The sequence below is a fragment of the Somniosus microcephalus genome, chromosome 11 (genome assembly GCF_052327205.1).
Source record: "Somniosus microcephalus isolate GS21.2 chromosome 11, FLI_Smic_1.0, whole genome shotgun sequence".
In the NCBI taxonomy this organism is placed as follows: domain Eukaryota; kingdom Metazoa; phylum Chordata; class Chondrichthyes; order Squaliformes; family Somniosidae; genus Somniosus; species Somniosus microcephalus.
Window position 1 is genome coordinate 59428851 of NC_140997.1, and position 25372 is coordinate 59454222.

Consider the following 25372-nt stretch of genomic DNA (forward strand, 5'->3'; position numbering starts at 1 on the left):
TAAAGAAGGAAATGCTACACTCCCAAAACATTTAAAAGTTGCTGCTAAGAACTTTACTCTACATATACATCAAACTTTAGATGTAGATGTCTTTCCAAGCATCAGCATGCAGTTCACATCCCACAACATAGCATATGTGTTTTAGGCTGTGAATTGCACCCTTCATCTACTGGTCTCAGACTGGTCAGTTACTCAGTATAACTGCAGCATTATTTACCATGTAATTGCTTAGAAATGACACACCACTTTTCACAAGTACAATTGGTTTGATTTTTCATCATACCAATAAAAAAATTCAAATCTCCTGATAAAGAAAAATATTTTTCTGACACAAAGGGCAGGATTTTCATTGGGCTGTGGAGGCGGGATTGGAGGCATGTGGGGGGTTAAAATCTCGAAATCGGGGGCATGAACCCATCCCGCCCGCATGCCAGTTTCAACCTGTGCTGGGACCCGCCTCCCCGAGGCGGGAATGGGATTAGTGCCAATTAATTGCCTGTTAACAGGTAGTTAACAGGCAGTTTTTAGCCTAATCCCTATTTTTATTCTTGAAGTGTGGGATTCCCGACGGCTCCAAACCACGCCAAGTTAGCGAGGTGGGCCATCGGGCTAAAGGACTTGGAGGGGTCGAGATGTCAGTGTTCAGGTGAGTGATGGGTGATGAGTTCAGAGGTAAGTGTGTTTGGTGTGCGTAAAGTGTTTAAAGAAGTTTTACTTACATTTACTTACCTTTACAGCCTTTCTTCCTTCAGGTCTCAGGAGTCCCTCATCTCACCGGCACAGAAAGCAGAATGGCCGCGAGCTGTCAAAAGTTGCAGCATTCAGCTTTCTGTTCCGGAGAGATCTCTAAATCAGCCTGAGAGGAAGGAATTAACTTGGAGTACAGATTCAGTGTTTGACAGCTGTCAAACGCTGATATTTCATCTGTCAAAAGCTTTTGACAGATGAAATGTCAATCTGTGACGTCACCTGTTGCTGGGTGCTCTTAATTGGCCTGCTGCGCCCGCTGGGCGGGCTCAACAAGGTCAATCAAGTGAAAATCGCATGGGTTGGCCACAACTCAATGGAGGAGGGACTACAACCCCGAAAGTTGTAAACCTGCCTCCTACACGCCTCCTCAATGAAAATCCAGCCCAAAGTATTTCAAGATAAAATTTGTTAGGACACATAATTATATTTAAACTTATCTCCTGCCAAAAATGTTCAGAGGGTAACAAAATATGAAGAGAGTTCCCCTGATGGCTCACTGATTAAATGCATTACCCAGTGTGTAACTGAGTTATTAAAACCCAGCAGTTGCCAGGTTCGATCCATGGCCTGTACTGAGTCAGCCAGAGTGGCAGTAGAAATGCTATTTTTGGCCTCAGCAGCCTGGGGTCAAGGCAATCCAGTTACTTCTCCAGGACCAGGCACATGTGGCCAAATCTGGCGAGGACAGGATTGGGTTCGATTCTAACACCATCTACAGTAGTCCTGCCAACACTCACTGTCCAGCTTGCACAAGGAGGGTTGTTAGGAACTTAGGGAATCAGAAAGTATGTCAAAGTGTCATGAGCTTTCCCCAATATGTCAGCAGGTTTATGCAGTGAAAAACTAAATTATACAGGCCAGGAAAACCCTAGATTCAATCATGAACCTGAACTGAATTAGCAGATTTCAGCTGAAGGAAGGAGGGGCTCAGCAACTAACATGTTTGGCAACCCAATGGTTTAAGATAAATTTAACAGAATACAGTACTAAATACTCTTCAAAAAATCAATGGCATCAGTCAAGCTGATGCTATTAGTAGTGTAGTAAACTCATTGCAGATTGATAGATTTAAAATGCTGCATTAAGAAACCAGTTAAGATTAAGAGCACGTGTACATCAAACATGTTTCAAGTGGCTAGTAATGGATTCAGTTGTGTCAAACATCACTTTCTTGAATTCATTTTATATTAAACCATCAGGATGTAAACCATTTTAGTGCCAAGTTTCTCTGTAATTTGATAAAACTTGTTCCTCATGTTAAATTGTAATCCATTTATCTTGTTTGCTCCATCGTGCATTTTCTTGTTAGCTTTTAAAATATATTTTTTTAATGCCTTCACAAAGCAACTGCCTCCATATGATTATGAAATCCTTAAACACTCTGTAGGACTGCTCTTAGTTCTCACTTCTCAGAGATCCCTTATCCAAGTACTGCAAACATTCTCAGTGGCTAGATTTTTGATTCTAATCTTCTTTTCAAATCTCTGTAAGCAGCAAACCACTGGTTTTCTTTTCTCACCTTTTTTAAACTGAACTTTTGATATATTTTGACATCCTTTCTCTTGACATATTTTACCTGCTTCATAACCGTACACTTTATTAAAATACAGATTTTTCTGTCCATGAGATTTTTAGACACATAGACAATCACCTGCTTGATGCCCGCTATCTACAATTATCCACTATTTCTGAGCTGTCAGCACATAACTACTTACTGGCCCTCGTAAATCAATGAGTTCCTGCCTCATCTGTGAGATAAGGGCTTCTTTGGCCATCAGTGATCTGTGTAGTCTCTCATTGAATTCTATTAGTTCTCCGTGCATCTCTGCCACCTGAAAACAAAAAAAAGCAGGAAATTAGAGATGAAACAGGCATCAAACGCTCAGTTGCTTAGATTTCAGCCATGCTAGGCCCATTAAAAGAGTCAACAAAATAAGGATTCTCAAACAATCATAATTGCCAATTTAATGGCCCGGATTTTGCAGTCAGCAACAAAGTGACGGCGCTCGCCGCTGCCCTCGAAGAAAGCTGCCCACAAAGATCTAGCGAACTCTATGGCGTTGATTTCACCTTTCCCGATGTTAATTTGATTCTGTTGCCATGTCTAGGAGATCTTCAGCGTCCAGCAACAGTGATATCATCAAGCAGGCTAAGCAGCCAATCACAATAAAAAATTGTCACAAACAGCAAACCAGGAAGTAAAATGCACAAAATATAATTCACTTTTTATAAATTTTACAGCGAGTGAAATAGAGATTAATGTAGAAGCTGAAATATCAAACACATTTTAAAAAAATTATATTAAAAATAAGTAATTTTTATCATAATAAAAAATGTCACATTTCACAAATATAAAATTAGTTTTTCAGGGTTAGAGAGGTTGTTCAGCAGTAATTATGACTTAGCATGCCATTAAAAACCCAGTTACACTTCATTGAACCAAGATGTTTGGCGGGGAGGGGGGGCGGTGGGGGTTTAACTGCGATATTACAACATAAAAGGGGAAGTTCACATCAAATCACTGATTCTGTGCTGATTGCCGTCTGCGGGGTCTTCAACTGCGCACCCTTTGGAGGAGCAGGGAATCACTGACAGCAACTTCTGGATTTCCATGTTTAACTGCACATGTGAACGCCAGAAGTTGCTGTCAGTTTCACAGGGTAATGATGGCGAACACGGACAGTTTCATCGTCATTACAACCGCAAAATCCAGGCCAATGTTCTGAAGATAAATAATGACCAAAATGTCGATCAAGTACAGAATAAGGAGATATTGAGAGCGATCATTTCAGTTACAAAGCATGGTGTTTACTATATAGGAAAGTGTTTCATAATATGCACAATATATTCCACAAACAGGTTAGTACTTTGAAAGGTATAATCATTTAAACGGCTAATTCACTTGGCAGATGGGTATTTTTCAGAACCTTAAATTTTATTTTATTTTCTTGCTTTTCCTGAGTATTGCAATATTAAAGGAAAATATTCCACTTTACGACTCTATCCTAAAGTACACCAAGAAATTTTTAATGCTGAGACCCAAGCTATAAAGTAACACCACTAAATCCCCCACTGCTCACCGAAATCAATGAATCATCTCGATTCATTCAAAAATAGTCATAGTGGGAGGTATTCCAGTTTATACTTTGAACATAGGTATGTCATGTTCACTCTTTCACCTTAAATGCCTGAAGGTGGTAAAGTGTTATCTCTATAGTGAGATCAACATTTGAAGAGCAGATATTATTATTAAGATATATTTCCTCTCCACTAGATTAACATGCAATTACTCAAAGAAGCTGGAGACATCTTCGCTTCTCTATGACTGAGAAAAAGTCTGGGACAAAACCATGATCTAGCAGTCACTCATTGTAAAGCTGAATCAATTACCTAGCTAGGCAAATGACCATTAGTAATAAATGGCCTTGCCTCTTTGCCTTTACTTTTTCTTTAGTTATCGTTTTTACTATGTCCAAGCCATCCCCACTAACATAAGTCTGATATGCAGCCACAGTGAAACACACAGTCATGTTAATGCACCAACTTCCTGTAGACAAAGGGAAGGCAACAACGAAAAGGAAAAAAATTGCAAGGCTATGAGGAAAGAGCAGGGAAGTGGGACAAATCTCTTTCAAAGTGTCAGCACAGGCATGATGGGCTGAATGGCCTCCTAGTTTTCAGTACGATTCTGATTCTTCTATGACAAAATGCTCCAGAACAAATCCTCTCTCTCCTAACAATACAATATAAAAACATTATGTACAGATTTTCACAGGCAGTTGCATTACCATTTTTATGAGAATTAAGCCTTCCTCCTGAAGACTCATGATTGAGGCAATAATGCTCCCAAAGTCATACTTCGCAAAATGCAGTACAATTAGGGCATGCTATATACAACTCTGTGGCCTAGAAATTGGGTATAGCCCCGCTTGGGGCGTTAGAATTGGCGCTGCGCAAATTTTATAGCCAGACGCAACTTATCGCCACCTCGCGCGATATTGGGTTGCAGCGCCCCTAAAGGTGATTGAGGCGCAAAATCAGGCGTTACACAGGACTAAGGCGCTAACCTGGCAGCGCTACTCAATATCGGGGCGGGTGGGCGCAGCGCAGGTGCTGTCAATTACCAATGACCACGAGACTTTCAGGTGCCGGCCAGCTCTTAAAGGGGTGGGTCAGTAAGGATCAGCAGCCACACTCTGCGCCTTGTAGGCCTCAAAATCGGAGCTGGCCATTCTGTGGCGTTACAAACTTTGAGAAGATGGAGAGGGTGAGGCAGAGAGCGGAGCGCTTTACCAATGGGGCATTGGATGAATTGGTAGGCGCAGTGGAGCGCCGGCGAGATGTGCTGTACCCCGACAATGGCAGGAGGCCTAATCAGAAGGAATACCGAAGAGCTTGGCGGGAAGTAGGGAAGTTTCTCAGAAGGTCAACTCCAACAGCATGGTGACCAGGAGCCCTGTGCAGTGCAGGAAGAAATTCAACGACCTCACTCGGGTCGTGAGGGTGAGTGGTGTTTCGACAAACTTCTTCATCCCTCCATCTGCACCTGACTTTATGGCCAGAGGGTGCGCGATGCCCCATTGGCCATCTGTCAGCAAGCACCCATGGCCCTTTCTGGGAACACACATGCACATTAAACTCAGGGCATGATGTAAGGGCTATTCCACCATGGGGGGCATGAGATGACAACTCATGGCATGATGTAAGGGCTATTCCATCATGGGGGGCATGAGATGACAACTCAGGGCATCATGTTTCATCACTTCCCGTCCTTTCTCCTGCAGGCCAAGCTGGCGAGGAACCGCAAGGAGCAGCTTCGCACCGGAGGAGGACGTCCTCAACTCCAGACTCTCACGGATCTCGAAGAGAGAGTCCACCAGATTGTTGGAGGCCGTATGATTGGTCCTGTCACCACTGGAGCTGCCGACCCCATTGTGCACAGCGATGGTAAGGTCCTCACCTTTTTGAGCTGTCTCCTTCCACTTGTTCCCCCCACCAGCATACTTTTTCACTCTGGACCCATGTCATAGCATTGCAGCAATCTTGCATCCCTTGCTGCCACCCTGTCCTTTCGCTAAAGCCACTCTTCAACCTCCCTGCTTTCAGATGCTGCATCACCAGCTCGGGAGCCAGGCCCTCAAGCTGCCAGTGCCACTGCCTCCGGAGGAGACGAGCAGGAGGAAGCCGGAACATCCGTGCCAGCCTCAGGGGAGCCAGCCCATCTGGAGACTGGGGATAGTAGTTCCCTGGAGGGGAGGGGGGGTGGGTCTCTGATGAGGAACCAGTTGCAGGAACCAGCGGGCTGCAGCAACGTGAGGGGGGTAGGGAAGCTCGGGGGCCGTCTCCCCGGAGGGCGAGGCAGGCCACGATGACTGCTGCACAGAGTGCAGAGGAGGTGCGTAGCCTTTCAGAAATGAGCGCCCAGGCTCGGCTCAGGCACACTGAGCTGATGGCTGCAGTGGGGAGGATGCCTGACTCCATCGACACACTGGCAAAGAGTGTGCAGGACTTTGGGGCAGCAATGGAAAGGACTGTCCAGGGCTTCGGGGCAGCAATGGAAAGGACTGTCCAGGGCTTCGGGGCAGCAATGGAAAGGACTGTCCAGGGCTTTGGGCCAGCCCTGGAAAGGTCTGTCCAGGGCTTGACCGAAGCAGTGGAAAGGGCTGTCCCGGCCTTGTCCGAAGCAGTGGAAAGGACTGTCCAGGGCTTCTCCGAAGCACTGGCACCTGCCACGCAAGTGCTCAGTGCTGCCACGCAGTCACTTGCTGGCCTCCTGCACACGCAGATTGAGGCCACACGAACACTGACTGCTGCCACCCTAGCTGGATCAGGCAGGATTACCCGGGGCCCTTGCAGCGCCACAGCAGGCGGTCAATCTATGGACCAGCCGATTGTGGCGCATGCTGTGGTGCTGCCCCGCCAGAGTGCCAGTGTGTCGGCCGACCACGGAGCAGGTGTCCGCTCTCAGGATGTAAGCATTCCTGATGCCACCGCTGGCACATCTCCACTGCAGCTGCCACCACCTGCAGGACAGACTGCTTCCAACCATGCACAGTTGGAGCAGTCAGCATCCGGGCCCTCCAAGCCCAGAGGTCGTCCAGGCCGTCCCTCAGGGGCTTCTGCGCTTTCGGACACTCAGCAGGCGTCCCCCAGCCTTGACGCAGCCACTGGGGTCCAATTACGGAGGAGCTGCAGGGAGGGAAGGGGCCGATCTCGTAAGAGTAGATCTCCATCAAGGGGTAAAGAGTAGAGGGAGCTGTTGAGACGTCTCATTTGTAGAATTCAAGGCCGTCTACACCTGCTGTGAATGTTAGTCATGTTTTGGGTAGTGTCGCGGGTTTGCCAGGCAGTTATGTGTTAGTTCGTTAGTTATGCTTTCTGTTGCCATTGCTTTGTCATGCTGGAAGGAAGCACTTTTTGGGAAATAAAGAAAATGTTTTATTTACAAGCATGGTGGCCTTCATAGGCTTTGGGCGAACCGGAGGGCACTGTTCCAATTACACCCAGCATTCCGTCAGAGGGGCCTAGAACCGAGTCCTTATGAGCCTCTGATGGACGGCCCTTCCAGTTTCTGGACCCCTCCCATCTTCCTCCTCCTCCTCGTCCGCCTGCTCTGCTGGACCTTCAAGGTCGGCTGGCATTGGCTGGGTGCGTCGGATGGCCAGGTTGTGGAGCATGCAGCAGACCACGACGATGCGTGACACTTGCTCCGGCGAGTACTGCAGGGCGCCCCCCGAATGGTCGAGACAACGGAACAGCTGCTTGAGCACACCGATTGTGTGCTCCACAATGTTCCTGGTCGCCTGATGGCTGGTGTTGTAATGCTCTTCTGCCGGGGTACTGGGCAAACGGAGCGGCGTCATGAGCCATGGGCAAAGAGGATAGCCCTTGTTGCCAAGAAGCCAGCCTCGTGGGTGAGCCGGGGCCTCGAAAAGGTCAGCCACTGAGGTCTGCCGCAGGATGAACGCGTCGTGGCTGCTGCCAGGGAATTGGGCGTTGACCGCGATGATCATCTGCCGGTGGTCACAGACCAGCTGCACATTGAGGGAGTGGAACCCCTTGCGGTTGCGGAACTCTTCGGGATTCTGTAATGGCGCCCGCAAAGCCACGTGTGTGCAATCAATGGCGCCCTGCACCATGGGGAAGTCCGCTATAGCCGCGAAGCCCTGTGCGCGCTCCCCTGCTTCTCCAGGGTCAAAGGGAAGGTGATTAATTCCCGCCTCCTTCTATATAGGGCAGCTGTAACTTGCCGGATGCAGCAATGCACCGCAAATTGAGAATATTTGCAATGTCCCCAGTTGCTGCCTGAAACGAGCTACTGGCGAAAAAGTTTAGGGCAACAGTGACTTTGACGGCCACCGACAGAGAGGTCCTGCACCGTAACCGCGGCTGCAGATCTTCAGCAAGCAGGTGGCACAGCTCAGTCACCACATCCTTTCCGAATCGGAGCCTTAGCATACACTGCTCCTCCAACATGGCAATGTATGACACCTGCTGCCTGAAAACCCTGGCAGCGTACGGTCGCATTTGGCGACGTCCATTGCCCCTCCTCCTTCTGGCCATTCCCGGCCCTCTCTCCCTCCGCCTCTGTGCCCTTGCCATATGTTCAGCCAGCAGGACGTTCCCCTCCAAAGCAGCTCCCATTATAATGTGAAAGAAGGAAGATGCAGTAATATCTCACCAGCAAACTGTTGTGGACAGGGCTGAAGGTCCAAAGGCACCGCTGGCTCAATGAAAAGTACGCTCTCCCACTGAAGGTCAGCAAATCTCTCCAACAACCAGCAAGATGCCCACCCAAAATGGCTGCCGCTTTTATACTAGTGCAGTTCCCTTTAAATAGCGCCCCCCTAACCCGAGAAGGACTTGGGAACGTTCCAGCAAGCTGTCACTATTAGCGCCAGGCGGAACAGAGGCGGGCGCCACTCAATTTCCGGTCCGGGGCGCCAAAAAGGCATTGCACACTGAAATGACGTCATGATCTGCCTGCGCCCGTGAGCGGGCGCTAAGATTTAGCGCCGGCACTAAAACCCACTCAATATAGCAAGAGGCGCTGGGTTCACTGCGCACGGGTGAAAATTGGCTAACGCCCCAATTCTCGGCCTCTTTAGGCGCTAATCGCTGGCGCAACTAACCAAATTTCTCCCCTTGTATGTTTTCCAGATGCAGTTGGAGTTTTCAAATTTGTAATACATTGTAATATTTTCTTTTCTTTTTCTCCTGTTTTACCTCTTTTTCATTCACATTGGGGTAAGCTTCCAGGTGGTAGCAATCCTTAACCACTGCATCCAAATGGCCACTCTTCATGTGTCAGCCTGGATAGTATCAGTGACCAATTTAACCTTGAGGACCACCAAAGCGGAGTCTGGTCTTGCCCATGTGCGCACGCACCTCAATCAGGGCCACTCAGCTCCTGACCTCATTACAGCCTTGGTCCAAACATGGACAAAAGAGCTGAACTCAAGAGGTGAGGTGAGAGTGACTGCCCTTGACATCAAGGCAGCATTTGATCGAGTGTGGCATCAAGGAGCCCTAGCAAAACTGAAGTCAATGGGAATCAAGGGGAAAACTCTCCATTGGCTGGAATAATACCTAGCACAAAGGAAGTTGGCTGTGGTTGTTGGAGGTCATTCATCTCAATCACATGACATCACTGCAGGAGTTCCTCAGGGCAGTGTCCTAGGCCCAACCATCTTCAGCTGTTTCATCAATGACCTTCCCTCCATCATAAGGTCAGAAGTGGGGATGTTCGCTGATGATTGCACACTGTTCAGCACCATTCGAGACTCGTCAGATACTGACGCAGTCCGTGTCCATATGCAGCAAGACCTGGACAACATTCAGATTTGGGCTGACAAGTGGCAAGTAACATTCGCACCACACAAGTGCCAGGCAATGACCATCTCCAACAAGCAAGACTCTAACCATCTCCCCTTGACATTCAATGGCATTGCCATCGCTGAATCCCCCACTATCAACATCCTGGGGGTTACCATTGATCAGAAACTGAACTGGACCAGCCATATAAATACTGTGGCTACAAGAGCAGGCCAGAGGCTGGGAATTCTGCGGCGCGTGTCTCACCTCCTGACTCCCCAAAGCCTTTCCACCATCTATAAGGCACAAGTCAGGAGTGTGATGGAATACTCTCCACTTGCCTGGATGAGTGCAGCTCCAACACTACTCAAGAAGCTCGACACCATTCAGGATAAAGCAGCCCGCTTGATTGGCACTCCATCCACCACCTTCAACATTCACTCCCTCCACCACCGGCGCACTGTGGCTGCAGTGTGTACCATCTACAAGATGCACTGCAGCAACTCGCCAAAGCTCCTTCAACAGCACCTTCCAAACCCGCGACCTCTACCACTTAGAAGGACAAGGGCAGCAGACGCATGGGAACATCACCACCTACAAGTTCCCCTCCAAGCCACACACCATCCTGACTTGGACCTGTATCGCCGTTCCTTCACTGTCGCTGGGCCAAAATCCTGGAACTCCCTTCCTAACAGCATTGTGGGTGTACCTACACCATATGGACTGCAGTGGTTCAAGAAGGCGGCTCACCACCATCTTCTCAAGGGCAATTAGGGATGGGCACTAAATGCAGGCCTAGCCAGCGACGCCCACATCCCATCAATGAATTAAAAAAAATTAAGACATAAGAAGCCAAATCAAATTTTTTCTCCTTTCCAGAATGGGAATGGTGATGACAGCTGTAGGTGCCCATGACTTTCCAAGCTGCAATTGGCTAACTCAGCAAAGACAAAGATCAAGTCTTGGGCTTTATTTGGTTGCATGGCTCGGTACCACACAATGTGGTGCATTCTACCAGTGAGTCATGGGCTGCGAAGAACTATACGCATGAGCAGTGGAAGCTCCACTATAATTGAGAAATTTTGCAGGAGTCAGACCAACAGACCACACGGAAACAAGCAGCAACAGAGACGAATACACTGATCTGGTGCTCAGGGAAGTCGAGTAACTTCTTACATATGGTTCTCCTTACATGCTGTTTCTTTTCACATCTTTTGTCAGTTCAAAGACAACGTAATAAAAGAGTTTAAAAGCCACAGGAGGGAAAGAGATCCATATACAAGAGACTCATCCGCTCCTCTAAACAGTTAATCAATGCTCCCCTCACTGACGTTGGTACCGTTGGCTACTTTTCCTCTCGACAACTGTGATGAATCCATTTTATGTACAGTTCTCCTTAGGTATCTCTTTTCAAATGTTCCATCTGCTCAAGAATAACTCAATAAAGGATTTGAAAAGAAACAGAATGTAAGGAGGCCCATGTAAAGAGTCTGTTCTACATTCCTAAACAGTTGATCAGTGCTTTCCAGTGGAATCTTGCTTATTCACCAATCTCCATTTTCTTCCACAGGATGGGACTCCTGCATTATGGTGGATATTTCAGGCTCCACTTCCATAATAATATCAATAACCAAAGCACTAATCTTCCAAATAAAGGTAATTATTTGAGTCCCAATTTTTAGGTGCAACAATATGCAAAGTTAAGGGGCCAGAATTTGCTGTCAAATTAATGGTGATGCTACTGGCGCTCGCCATTATTTATGCATAAATTGTATAGCAACTTCAGGCGAGGACCAGATGTGCGGTTAAATGCAAATATCCAAAGGTTGCTGTCCAAGTTAGCTTCGCAAAAACGGTATTTCGCTGTCTGCCTCACCATTGACTTGCAATGAATGTAATGAAGTAGCTGTATTTGTGCAGTAGATACAAACTAAACCTGCCACTGATATTTAAGGTTAGTAATTCGTACCCTTTTAACAAGGTGATAACGATGTTGCACTGAAAATGAACTATTACAAGTGTGGAGTCTCATTCCTTCAGGTTTTGAATTTTCCGGGGCGATTTTAAAAATGTCAAATTTTAAATTTTCTTACTTTTCCTTTCTGTCTCTTTTTTTTCTCTCTCTTAATCCAATCTTTCTTTCCCTCTCTTTATTTCTCTTTCAGTACCTGATCTGACATTAAATTCACCCTCTTTAACTCACCCCTCTTCTCCAGCCTTCTGCTGTTTATTTCCTAATCCTTAAATCTCATTGATTACGGAGATAGCCTGTTGGTTGCCCTTTTCACTTGGGTCCCTGATGCTATGTTTCCCTCGCTGTGCTGTTATCAGCTTGCACTTTCAGCAATGCTGTGGGCAAAATTGTTTTGAGCTGAAGGGTGCAGAAGCAAGTCTAACTAACAGCAGATGCTATTAGATGCTCTGCTACAGCAAAATCTGGGCCAAAAATTCTCAAACACAAACACTTTCTGAAATTGAACTCACAAAAGTGAAATAGGAAAAAAAAACAATTAACTGACATTTAATGAAAAAATAATAATTTGTTTTAAATGCCAAAGTTACATCTAATGCTGCATTTGTATAAACCAATATTGTTCCTAATTACCATAGGGGAATATTTATCTTAAATGTATCAATAAAGAGTAGCATAATCCAACTGCTATATTAATGCCATTCTAATCCTCGTTGCATTTCATTATCATTATAACTGCAGCTGTAGGAAGAAAACATTTTACATGTTATACTGAGTGTCCCATAACAACATAAAGAGAGCCTGCCAGGTCAGAAGACAAAACCAAGCACTGGGCTGATGCAAAATGTTTGAAGCAAGGGCAAGGAATACTTGAAGTGCCGATTTTCAGTGAATATTTTAGTGCTAAAGAGCCTTTGAGGTGGGCAAGATGGTCTTGAGCTGCAACACCGGTTTAGCGCAAGACGCCATCTTGGTAAAAGAGTTGAAGCCAGCGCTAGGAACGGCCACCCAGGGGCTCATTGTCACTTAAAATGCCTGCTCATTAAAGAGGCTGCACGCCATTTTGATGGCTAGCGCTTCAACTAACGCCCTCTCCTGACATCGACCAGCTGTTTGGGAGTAAACAGGGTGTTGATGTCGATTTCAAGTGCTACTAAAGGGATCCTCACCATTTCATGTTCACTTGCTGCTGGAGCTGTGAAGAGGAGCTCTGGAGCACATCGGGAGACTTTCTGGGACACTTTGTCAAGACTTCACCAACATTTGAGCAACATTTATTCTGGAAATTCTCTGAGGACTTCACCTAAAAAGAGTAAGTGCTGAGCTATTCCACCTTATTGGACACCTTATAGGAGTCATAGAATGGTTACAGCACGGAAGGCGGCCATTCGGCCCATCGAGCCCGTGCCAACACTCAGCTACTCCCACTCCCCTGCCCTTTCCCTGTAGCCCAGCAATTTTTTTTCCTTCAGATACTTATCCAACTCCCTTTTGAAAGATAAAATTGAGTCTGCCTCCACCACCTTTCAGGAAGTGCATTCCAGATCTTAACCACTCGCTGTGTAAAAAAGTTCTCTTATGTCGCCTTTGATTCTTTTGCCAATCACCTTAAATCTGTGTCCTCTGGTTCTTGACCCTTCTGCCAGTGAGAACAGTTTCTCTCAATCTACTCTGTCCAGACCACTCATGATTTTGAACACCTCTATCAAATCCTCCCTCACTCTTCTCTGCTCCAAGGAGAACAACCCCAGCTTCTCCAGTCTATCAACGTAACTGAAGTCCCTCATTCCTGGAATCATTCTCATAAATCTTTTCTGCACCCTCTCCAAGGTCTTCACATCCTTTCTAAAGTGTGGTGCCCAGAATTGGACACAGTACTCCAGTTGGGGCCGAACCAGTGTTTTATACAGGTTCATCATAATTTCCACACTTTTGTACTCCATGGGCTAGATTTTGTCAATGGAGGCGGCTTGAAGGCGGGACTGCTGCTTGTCGTGTCAATATCCCGCCTCCATCCTCGCCTGACCATTCAGAGGGATTTTCCCCCAGTTGAGCTTGTTAAGCCCGCCTGGCAGGCTCAGCAAGCCAATTAGGGAAGAAGTCACTGACAGATCATGTCAACGTCAGACGTGCTATCTGTCAAGACTTCTTGAAAGAAATTACAGCATTTGACAGCTCTGTGAAGCTATCAAACACTGACATTCTCGAGTTTGATTCGTTTTTCTGGTGAGGACTGAAAAAACATGGTAAAAAAGTAAATTTCAGATGTCTGATGGATCGGAGGGTCCATCAGCCATTACCTGAAATTGACAAGGTGGATGTCCGCTCTCCCGATCCAGCACGGCTAAAGGCTACAGAAGTAAAAAAAAGGTAAGTGAACTCTTTTTTTAAACTTATCACTCACCTTGCATACTTACCACTCCACACTTGCACCCATCACTCACCTCTACACCTTATTTCCAGGTGCCTCCGACCGCCGCAGACCTCCTCCACGTCTCTTCCAACCCGGCAGGGTTCTCCAAGGTCAGGAAGCCTTCACCTGTGAAGGTAAATGGCACTAATCCATTTTTCTGCCTGTTAACAGGCAGTTAAAAGGATTAAAAGCCTTTCCCGCCTCCCAGAGGCAGGATCCGAAGCTGCACATTTATCTACTTTGAGTACAGCCAGCCTTTCTAATACTTCTTTATCAATTTTTCTCCTATCAAGAGTCTCTACAGCTCCTCCTTCACTATGTCTATGGCAGCATTCTCTTACTTGGTGGACAGATGCAATGCACTCATTTAGTACCTCAGCTATGCCCTCTGCCTCCATGCATAGGTCACCAGGAGAAAGGGAGTGCTTGGTCATGGGCCTCTTGCCAGGAATCCCCCATTGGTCTGGATGAGGAATGCTGGGAGACACGAGGCCAGGCTGAGCAGCACTAGCTGCTGCAGGAGAGAGGGCGAGGAGGCGTCCTTCCCCCCTGCGGGTACAGGACATCCCTCCTCCTCTGGACCTCCTCCACCAGGACCGCCAGTGCCGCATCCGATCACCTGTGCGCCCTTCTCCCTCGGTCCCCGAGTCATCCTGCAACATGCCACTGTGTGCCAGTCAGAGCACACCATGCCTTCAGTGGAAGTGGGTGAGGAACCCACATAACCTGCTCCACGAAAATTGTGTCTAATCAGCACTTGAGTGCTCAACCTGCAAGTTTCAGGTTTAGCACCTCCAACCAAATTCAAATTAATGGGGTAGAAATTGCAGTCAGAGGTGTATCTCCAGAATACGCCTCCGACCCATGAAAGAAATCCGAACTTACCTCCAGACGTCCAGGCTGCAGAGAGTTCCGGTCTCAGGTTCCAGGTGGATGTCCGCGTAAAAGGCCACAGATCCCAGGGACACAGGCGGTTTGGAAGCGTCCCTGGGATCAAGTGGGCCTGGTTCTCCAATAAGAAAGGAGGATTCCATTGCAATCATTTCCGAAGGGAATCCCTAATGAGATGCAACAGAATCCCCAAATAATTATACAATTTACAGAATTCTAATAAATATAAATGTCCTGAATTTCAATTTTATTCGTAAGTCCCTTCATTACAGCAACCTCAATAAAAATATAATTTTTTGATAAATGATTTTAAACATCTTAATCTGGGTCAATATTTGATAAGCTAATTTAAAGTGTATGTTCACCATTTTTGATTTTTATATGTTTAATTTAAGGCTTATATATACTCTGAGAGTACGCTGTCAGGGATACCGCAATTTCTGGGCCATGGTAATCAGCAATTAGGACCAAAATTGTGTGCTAAATCCAGACTTTCAAACAGGCGTGTCGTATTAGCACTGCACTCATTTAGTGTCTGTTTTCATCCTTTTGCCAAAATAACCCCTGGAGAATTTCAATAGACCAGCCACTCCATACAGAAATTCATACAACACAATATATTTCTGCTATCTACTGCTTAGTAATGTTTGTTATTAAAATCTTCTAAACAATACAGAAACCTTACTTGGTAGGGCTCAGACCTGACATCTGAAGTCAGGTGCTTTCTTTCGGATACATTTAACCAACATCAGTCTACATTCTTTCAGCCAGATATCTTTATTTATGGCTGTTGATCTGAAGCAGCCAGTCATTAAAATATTCTTTACTGGCTGATTTCTGCTGTGTACAAGAGTTCATCATGTAGTCAATAGCAATTTCCCAAAAGATACATGTACAGCCTTCAACTCACAAGTTTGACACCTAACAGTTGCAGAACATCTGCATTTGGAGAGTTTCATAGCGAATTATCCCAACATCGGTTTGAGGGCACTGCCTTGTGCAAATGACAACACTGATCTGCCTGAAACACAGCACAGTTGTAGGTCTTACTGAGTAGACACATATAACAAGCCTTGTTGTTCTGGTTACATTTTCAAATTGTAAGAAATCAAAGTGGATATGTTGTAATGAAGCTTTTAATCATCTTATTATGAAGACACAGGAACTTCACACTGACCAACATAAAGGAGCATATTTTATTTTTGGAAAAAATTAAACACACTTTATCTCAGATTTTTACAACCTGCTAACAAAATGGCACGTGAGCATGATTCTGTAACCAGCAATTTTGTACAATAGGATTTCATTAGTAGGAATGAGGAAAAGCAAGCCAAATCATGGCACAACAGCAACAATGCTTCAACAATACTTTGCCAAGTAGAAAATAAGGTGCATAACAAGTATAAACAAGTGAGTCAACCCAACAATAACTACTTGTGTTTATATAGTGCCTTTAACGTAGTAAAATGTCCCAAGGCGCTTCATAGAAGCATTAACAAACAAAATTTGACACTGAGCAACATAAAGAGCTATTTGGACAGGTAAGAGGTAGGTTTTGCAAATTGCCTTAAAGGAGGAGAGGTAGGTAGAGAGGCGGAGAGGTTTCGGGAGGGAATTCCAGAACATTCCAGCACACTGCCAATGGTGGGGCGATGGAAATTGAGGATGCACAAGTGGCCAGAATTGGAGGAGCGCAGAGATCCAGCTGTAGAGCATGCAATATTTCTGCTCAATGGCTCTATGAGAAATTGATAGCCACTTGCACAGAGCAGGACTTCCAGGTCCTCGATTATGTAAGCAAGAAATAGAGTGCCCTTTTTGATCCAGTAAAACACCACAAAAATACTCTAGACGCAACAAGCTTGGCAATATATCACAGAACATGTGAACTCAGTTTCTGGTACTGTGTGAACCTGGAGGGACATGGTGCAAGAGCCCCAGGATAAGGAAAAATAATACTGTGAAGTAACAGCACAGATATGTAGACGAAAAGAAGCTGGGATTATTACAGCTATATGTAAAAAACACTGGAATCACAGGAAAATGTTAAAAAGGCTATAGCGCAAGTGATGCCAAAGGGAATGTACTGAAGAAAAGAATTTCCATGAGCGAGATCACCCTGTCTTAATCTGCACTGCTCTCATATTTAGATGGTACAGAGTAGGACAGGTGGCGAGCCCTACCAGGAGAATCCTGTCACTGACTATGAACAGAGATTGTAGAATTAATTGGGAAAATCTTGAAGCCATTGAGCTTACGGATGGTGAGAGTCCTGATCAGACAAGCTGGAGATTAGCATATTAATCATATATTGTACGATCTGCACCATATGTTACATCAGTACATCTTTACATACTGATTGTGCACACAAATGCTTATGCTTATAATGCTTATGCTTATAAGTAATGAAAATAAAGTACCAAAATGGATAAGTGCTTGTGTATTTCTAATGTCGCATCTACTCTCTTTATAGAGCAAGAAGCCTTCATTGTGCACTAGAAAGGAACATTAGAACAGTAACCATCACTACACACAATTCTGTTAAGCTCCATTACGGATAGATACTTTGCGACAATTAGACAGTGTTGCGGATGAGAACGTGCAATCTGGATAGTGAAGAGGTGATAGAAACGGGGGTGGATGACTGATGAGCAGGTGCAGGGCAGAGGACCAGCATGCTGACTGTCTCTCCTTAGTTGTTTGTGGATACAGACCCAGCTCCGCCTGGCTCCATGAAAATACTGCAAGCTGCTGGCAGCCCAGGCTCACCCCCTACTCCTTAGGATCGCCTCCCGCTCCAACCCTCCACCCCACTCCCAGAAGTTATCTGTGGGCTGGCTTGGCGTTGGAGCTGACCTTATTTCTCAAGGCCTCCAACCAGCGAGCTGCATCGGGACACCTGGTTGGCGTCCACAACTTACCGGTTTTATGGGGAAGAGACCTGAGGCCCCGCTTTCCAGTAAGCCATGGGCCGAGGTTTATGTGTGCACGTTCCAGGTACAATGCCTGTTTCGCACCAGTTTCCAGCACTACACTAATTTCTCCATTAGTTCAAAACAAACACTGTGGATATTGGCAGGCTCCACCACTGAGAACTCGAACATGTTACGTGTATCTAAATATCCTCATGATTGTTATACATATTCAAGTAACATTATGGTTCACTAATACATTGGCTCTAGCATTGAGTGAGTTGCTGGAGAAACAGTTTTTTTTTGCCCCAGCAGTTTCTTGATCACAGAGCATGTAATAGATGTCATTGAAGACATACTGGTTTGGCGATGGCAGAATTAACTTGTTCACTTTCATTGCCTTTTCAGTTGCAAATGTTGGCAATAATCGAAAGTGGTGATTCGTAGCATTGGATATGTAATGGAGAGTGTTTCATTGCAACTTTGAGTCCACTTGGTGACTACCATGCCTTTATGGGAGTGCATGCAAGCTGAAGGCACTTTGCTCCACTATCAAACAGTTTGGCATATTAACAAATTGGAATTACCAGTTGTATGACTGCTTCAGTTTTGGGGTCAGATTTTTTCCTGCATTAAAAGATATCTGGCAATGGCCACTGCATTCATGTTGCGGGCAGAAAGCTTCTCTTTACCATTCCCTACTGTGTTGTGGTGAAACTTAGAAATCTGGACCTTCCTTAAACCTGACTAACACCAGGTCTGATCTAGCGTTCAATACTCATTTTATGACAGGAGCAATACGCTGAGTAGCAATACAAATGGTCCAAAAGACTGTAACCAACTGTCTTTTTTACGCAATGGAAAATGTAGCCATAACCAAAATACTTCATGGCTACATAAATTGTTTATGTTTTACAAGTAACGATCTGTTCTAAGGGAATATATTTCAGGTTTGCACTGAAATGTTTTAAAATATTATCAATATCTTATTTTGATACAATTGAATGCTCTTAACAAGCTGTGAAGTATACTGTAGAGAGTTGCCTATATTGACTTAAAAAGGCAACAAATTGGTCAACAAATCAGATAAGATTCAGTATCGAGCTAAAAGAAAAGGTTCATACAAATGTAAGGAAGTGGAAATCCAGTGGACTGGAAGAGCAATGAAAAGCAACAAAGGGAAAGTAATGAGGTGCAAAAAGGAATATGAAAAAAAAACTTCCAAGGAATATCAAAGCTATCAAAAGTTTTTATCAATATATTAAGAGAGAGTGACAAAGTGGAACATGGGGCCATTAAAAACGGATGCAGGTAAGACTATAATGGATAATAAGACAATGGCGGACTTGTTAAATGAGCATTTTGTATCAGTGGAGGAAGAGAACAAAATACCAGCGGTACAAGGGAACATAAAAAGTCAAGGGTTGGAACTTAGTGGATTTAATAAGTAGGAAATGGTAATGGAGAAAATAATGGGATTTAAGATAGATAAATCTTCAGGGTCTGATGGTTTCCACCCCAGGGTATTAAAAGTAATAGATGAGAAAATTGCAGATGCATTAGTCATAATTTTCCAAAGCTCTCTAGATTCAGGAATTGTGCTGTTTGATTAGAAAATGGCAAATTTCACTATTATTTAAGAAGGGAGAGAGAGAGAAACCAGGTAACTGCAGACCTTTCAATTTAACATCAATTGTGCAGATGCTACTGAAATCTATCATTAGCAACAGAGTAACTGAGCACTTGGGCAAGTATCAGGTGATTAAAGAGAGTCTGCAAAAGCTAGGTCATGTTGAGGAGGTCACTAGCATGGTATATAAAGGGAGTGTCTTTGGATGTTTTTTGATATAGATTTCCAGAAGGCATTTGACAAGGTTCCACACAAGAGATTATTAGCAAAAATAAAAGTGCATGAAATTGGAGATAACTTCATGACATGAGTTGGTAATTGGAAGGAGAAAAATTGTAGGGATAAAGTGAATGTACTCTGAATGATGGGATGTGACAAGTGGCATTCTCCAGTAATCTGTACTGGGGCCTCAGCTTTTCACCATATATATTAGTGACCTGGATGACAGAATAGAGAGTTTTATATAGGCACAATAAATGATGTGAATGGGAGCAGGAAGTTACAAAGGGATATATATAGCCTAAGCAAGTGGGAAAAACTATGGCAGATGGAGTTCAATGTGGTGAAATGTGAGGTCATCCACTTTGGATCCAAGAAACACAAATTGGAGGTGTCCATGTACACAAGTCAATAAAAGCTAATGCACAAGTACAAAAAGCAATCAAAAAAGCTAAAGTAATGTTGGCCTTTATCCCAAGGGGGGTGGAATTCAAAAGTGAGAAAGTTATTCTGTTGTCCAGAGCCTTGGTCAGACTCTATCTGGAGTACTGTGTTCAGTTTTGGACACTGAACCTCATGAAAGATATATTTGCCTTGGAAGGGGTACAGTGTAGATTCACCAGAATGATACAAGGCCTTAACGGGTTAAATTATGAGGTCAGGTTGCAGAAACATGGTTTGTATTCCCTCGAGTTTAGATGGTTGAGGGGTGATCTAATGGAGGGATTTAAAATGATGAAGGAATTTAATAGGGTAGATACAGAGAGACTATTTCCTTTGGTGGGGGAATCCAGAACAAGAGGGAATAATCTTAAAATGAGAGTTTGGCCATTTAGGAGTGAAATCAGGCAGCATTTTTTTCACGTAAAGGGTAATGGAAATCTGGAATTCTCTACCCCAAAAAGCCATGGTTGTTGGGTCAAATGAAATTTTCAAGACTGCGATTGATAGATTTTTGTTAGGTAATGGTATCAAGAGATATGGAACAAAGGTGGGTAAATTGAGCCAGGATCTAAATAAATGGTGATTAGGCTTGAGTGGCTGAATGGCCTACTCCTATTCCTATGTTCAACAGTGTAATTTTTGTTTTAATTGATTTGTAAAGAAGAAAATGCTATAGTGTAAACTCATTTATACAGTTATGCCTTGGATAAGATATGCAAATTAAATACTTTTGTCAATAACAATATATTGATTTCTGATCTAAATTTTTCTAATATTCTGCACAGATAAGGTGCAGTCTGGTATCTTCTTAACGTACCAGGCTTATACATACTTAACTAATAATTGTCCCAACAAGGGCACTACATCTTCTCTAATAGCCTGCATTGTCACCTGCTGACCTTCAATAGAGAATAAAATCAGACAGATGTAAAGCGGGCGGCCGACCCGAACCTGCCCGTTTCCCACCGGGGGAAGTTAGGTTAAAATTATCCCCAAAGTTTTTCAGTTCCTGTCAATACTTATGCACTCTGGCCTTTTTTGAGGATGTAACTGGTAGAATAGATAAGGGAGAACCAGTGGATGTGGTGTATTTGGATTTTCAAAAGGCCTTTGATAAAGTCCCACATAAGAGGTTAGTATGCAAAATTAAAGCACATGGGATTGGGGGTAAAATACTGGCATGGATTGAAAATTGGTTAACAAACAGGAAACAGAGAGTAGGAATAAATGGGTCTTTTTCGGGGTGGCAGGCGCTGACTAGTGGGGTACCACAGGGATCAGTGCTTGGGCCCCAGCTATTCACAATATATATCAATGATTTGGATGAGGGAACCAAATGTAATATTTCCAAGTTTGCTGACGACACAAAACTAGGTGGGATTGTGAGTTGTGAGGAGGATGCAAAGAGGCTTCAATGTGATTTAGACAAGTTGAGTGAGTGGGCAAATACATGGCAGATGCAGTATAACGTGGATAATTGTGAAGTTATCCACTTCGGTAGGAAAAATAGAAAGGCAGAGTATTATTTAAATGGTGATAGATTGGGAAATGTTGATGTACAAAGGGACTTGGGTGTCCTTGTACACCAGTCACTGAAAGCAAACATGCAGGTGCAACAAGCAGTTAGGAAGGTAAATGGCATGTTGGCCTTCATTGCAAGAGGATTTGAGTACAGGAGCAAGGATGTCTTACTACAGTTATACAGGGCCTTGGCGAGACCACACCTGGAGTACTGTGTGCAGTTTTGGTCTCCTTAACTAAGAAAGGATATACTTGCCATAGAGGGAGTGCAGCGAAGGTTCACCAGACTGATTCCTGGTATGGCAGGACTGTCGTATGAGGAGAGATTGGGTCGACTAGGCCTGTATTCACTAGAGTTTAGAAGAATGAGAGGGGATCTCATTGAAACGTATAAAATTCTGACAGGGCTAGACAGACTGGATGCAAGGAGGATGTTTCCCCTGGCTGGGGGGTCTAGAACGAGGAGTCGCAGTCTCAGGATACAGGGTAGGACATTTAGGACTGAGATGAGGAGAAATTTCTTCACTCAAGAGGGTGGTGTATCTGTGGAATTCTCTACCACAGAAGGCTGTGGAGGCCAAGTCACTGAATATATTTAAGAAGGAGATAGATAGATTTCTAGACACAAAAGGCATCAAGGTGTATGGGGAGAGAGCGGGAATATGGTATTGAGATAGAGGATCAGCTATGATCATATTGAATGGCGGAGCAGGCTCGAAGGGCCGAATGGCCTACTCCTGCTCCTATTTTTCTATACCTCCAGTCCATCGATCTCCCAGGTGCCCGCTCGAACTGAATCCAGTGATGTGCAAGCTCAGCGTACAGCTTGACCATCAGCTGATCGTTCATCGTTGTTCAATGTAGAAAAGACTTCTTTAGATGAACTATGAACGTAGTGAAAATATCTTTCATATAGTTTCCCCTTGTGTTTCAAAGTTGCTCACCCATGTGAAGCATAAGTTTTGTTTCTTAGTTATTTAGTCTTAGTCAGATACAAAATACTACTCAATATTCATAGCACCCAGAAATTGAGATCAGCAGCATAAAGCATTGTTGACAATTTTACTGGTTCAGAATAAAGAATTATTTACATCATGCCAATTACGGAATTTTGAGATTGTATTGTCATTTAATTCCCTTATTCTGATGGTGTAGTTAAATACGATCATGGGTCACAGACAGCGCTAGTTCATTTGTATTCCTTACCATGTTTCAGTTAGGAAAATTGAAATATTCATAGTCAAAGTCTAAAGCTGCATCCCTCTTCCGTTACCTTCCCCCAAAACAAGGTGCAAAGTTAAATGATCTTAATTTGCATCTATATGCAGCATTGATAGTTTTCTTCTGCTGCTGGTAATGGAAACATTTGAGCTGTATATTTGTGGCTACATCTACATATTATTAGCAAACTTTTCCTTAAATTTAAATGAAAGTAACAGAGACAAATTGTCCCCCCTTTCAAAGTAAGTCGCCATTATTCCTGTATTTTAGGAAAAATAAATCCGCAGTTGGTAGTTGGACCAAAAAGCACAGACCTGGTTTAATTTTCTCTCCCGCTCACACTTTCTCCTCATCTGTTTAATGCCAGCAACTTCAGTCAATAAGCCAACTAAGAGTATCCTATTGCATTGGCTAACTGGGAGGGGAGATAAGAGAATGAAAGTAATAATCTGGAAGTAAATACAATTTTACACAAATCTGCATAGGAAAATAGCCCGGTCATAAGCAGCTGTTACTGCTGTAACAACATAGTCAAGAAAATATAGGTCACTCTTATCTCGAATGTGTGAAACAAAATGTGTGAAAATAACATGCAGCCATCAGTACAGAGACATCAATACAATCTGCCACATGCAGACCATCATCTTCAGGGAAAACCCATTTAATTGACCGTCTCCAAAAGTTACTACTCAGTTCCACAGATGAAAGGACAGATAAGAATTTGTAATGACATAGCACATTATGCCTTTCAGAAACGGCATCATATACAATTAATTATTTCAAATACAGTGACCATTATGTAAGAAAATTTATATTACATGTTTGGTTGAGATATGATGAACTATTGAACCAGAGTGAACAGCCTAATCTGCATTATGGTCATTCAGTAGCTGCTTTTATATTGCAGATTGGGTTTTGGGAGCAACCCCAATGCAACGCTCTCTTGTATTTACATCTCAATAGTGCAGCTCCTCTCAGAGATAACTGGCTGTAAATTATGTCCCAATATGTTGTGCATGCACAGACTTGCTGTAACAGTTTGGCCCATGTGCAAAGTATTGGTAGCAGGATATCGCAACAATAATGTCATCACTCCAGCACGTGGAATTATCGCAAAGGTATGATGTCACAATCCGCATCATCCTTGGGACAGAACAATTATTGACGCTTGACCAGCAGCAACCATCAGGAAGACCCAATAAAAAAAGGCTTCCAGTCGGCCACTCTTAAGAAATCTTGGTTGCCTCCACCTAAGCATGTCAGCAATCAAAGGCACACAAGCAATATAAAAGCAGTTAGTGAGAAATGTTCTAATAAGGAAAACTCTCGAGCCTCATTTAGTTTTAAATGGTGCATCAGATTCACTTTAGAATCCAACACACTTGTGTCTACCAGCTGTGAAAACTGCTTGTTCATACTTGAGGTGCTTTTCGGAGCCAACAGCTTGTGATACCACAGCTGCTGTCGTCCACACTGGTATCCAGGCCCAAATGTATATGGTAGTGGGGAAGAGGGCTGTTCAGTCCAAACCACTTCTCTTTGACTGTTAGAATTTTGAGGAATTGATTCTCTTAGCCAGTGGTCGAGTGGAAATGTAGAAGTTAGTACACTGAACATCTAATGGATTCACTTTCTAAAAGTACGGGGCATACCCCGCCAGAAAGGTTTGGAGTAGACATGGCTTTGCCCAACTTTAGTCACAAGACATGCTGTTTTAACAATGGGTGCTTATGCTATGAAGGCCATAATATCAGGATCACTAATTCACAGTGAATGAATAAGTCAAATTCTGCTTTAATTAAACGGTATGATAAGATTTTTAATAGGGCTTTGGGGATCAAATTCCATGGGCTGGATTTTACTTACCGAGACGAGTTGGGGGCGGGACTGCTGTCTTCCAGGTTCTAGTTCCACCCCCAGCGACGTCTGACGAACTGATACTATTTTGCCCTGATTGGCCTTGTTAAGCCCGCCCTGCGGGCTTGCCGACCAATTAAGGGAAAGCCGGTGTTAGATGACTTCATCTGCTGGTTTTCTTAAAGGCATATGCACCACACTTATTTGATAGATGATTTGACAGTGTTTGACAGCATTGAGTTGCTGTCAAACACTGACAATCACTGTCCAAAGGTTAGCCCTTGCACCCAGGCTCTCCAATTACTCTTTCCTTAGGATAAAACAGATGGCAGCTGCAGCTGAGATTGCAGAAGCCATCTGTCACTTCTCCCAATGAGATGAGGCTACACAGCGTGTCACCTGCAGAAACATCTAAACACATTAAACATTACTTTTATAACATTTCCTTACCTCTGATACTAACCATTGTCACTTTGCATCCTTCACACCAATTCTGCAGCTGTCATCCAGACAGACCCACAGCATGCCTCACTTACCCTGGTGGGGTTCCCCGACGTTGGGAAGCCCGCAGCAGAAGGCTCAAAATGGGAAAAAGCCACTAACTGCCTGTGAACTACCTGTTAACAAGCAGTTAAGTGGCTATAATCCTCTTTCCGCCGCTAGGAGTCGGGTCCCTGCGCAAATTGGGTACCCGACTCCCGGGAAGATTGGTTGGAGATGGGTTGGGA

The 25372-nt window shown here is 44.3% G+C and overlaps 1 protein-coding gene across 7 annotated transcripts in view; it reads right to left on the reverse strand.

The window, feature by feature from the left end:
* snx29 (sorting nexin 29) overlaps positions 1–25372 on the reverse strand; it is an 880052-nt gene that overhangs the window by 335245 nt on the left and 519435 nt on the right. For all 7 annotated transcript variants that reach the window (XR_015079957.1, XM_086000767.1, XM_086000763.1 and 4 more), the window contains one exon: positions 2466–2582. Coding sequence is in view for 6 of the 7 variants with exons in the window: in XM_086000767.1 (XP_085856893.1) it covers positions 2466–2582 (117 nt within the window). In the remaining variant the exon portion in view is untranslated. The remainder of the gene's footprint in view (positions 1–2465; positions 2583–25372) is intronic.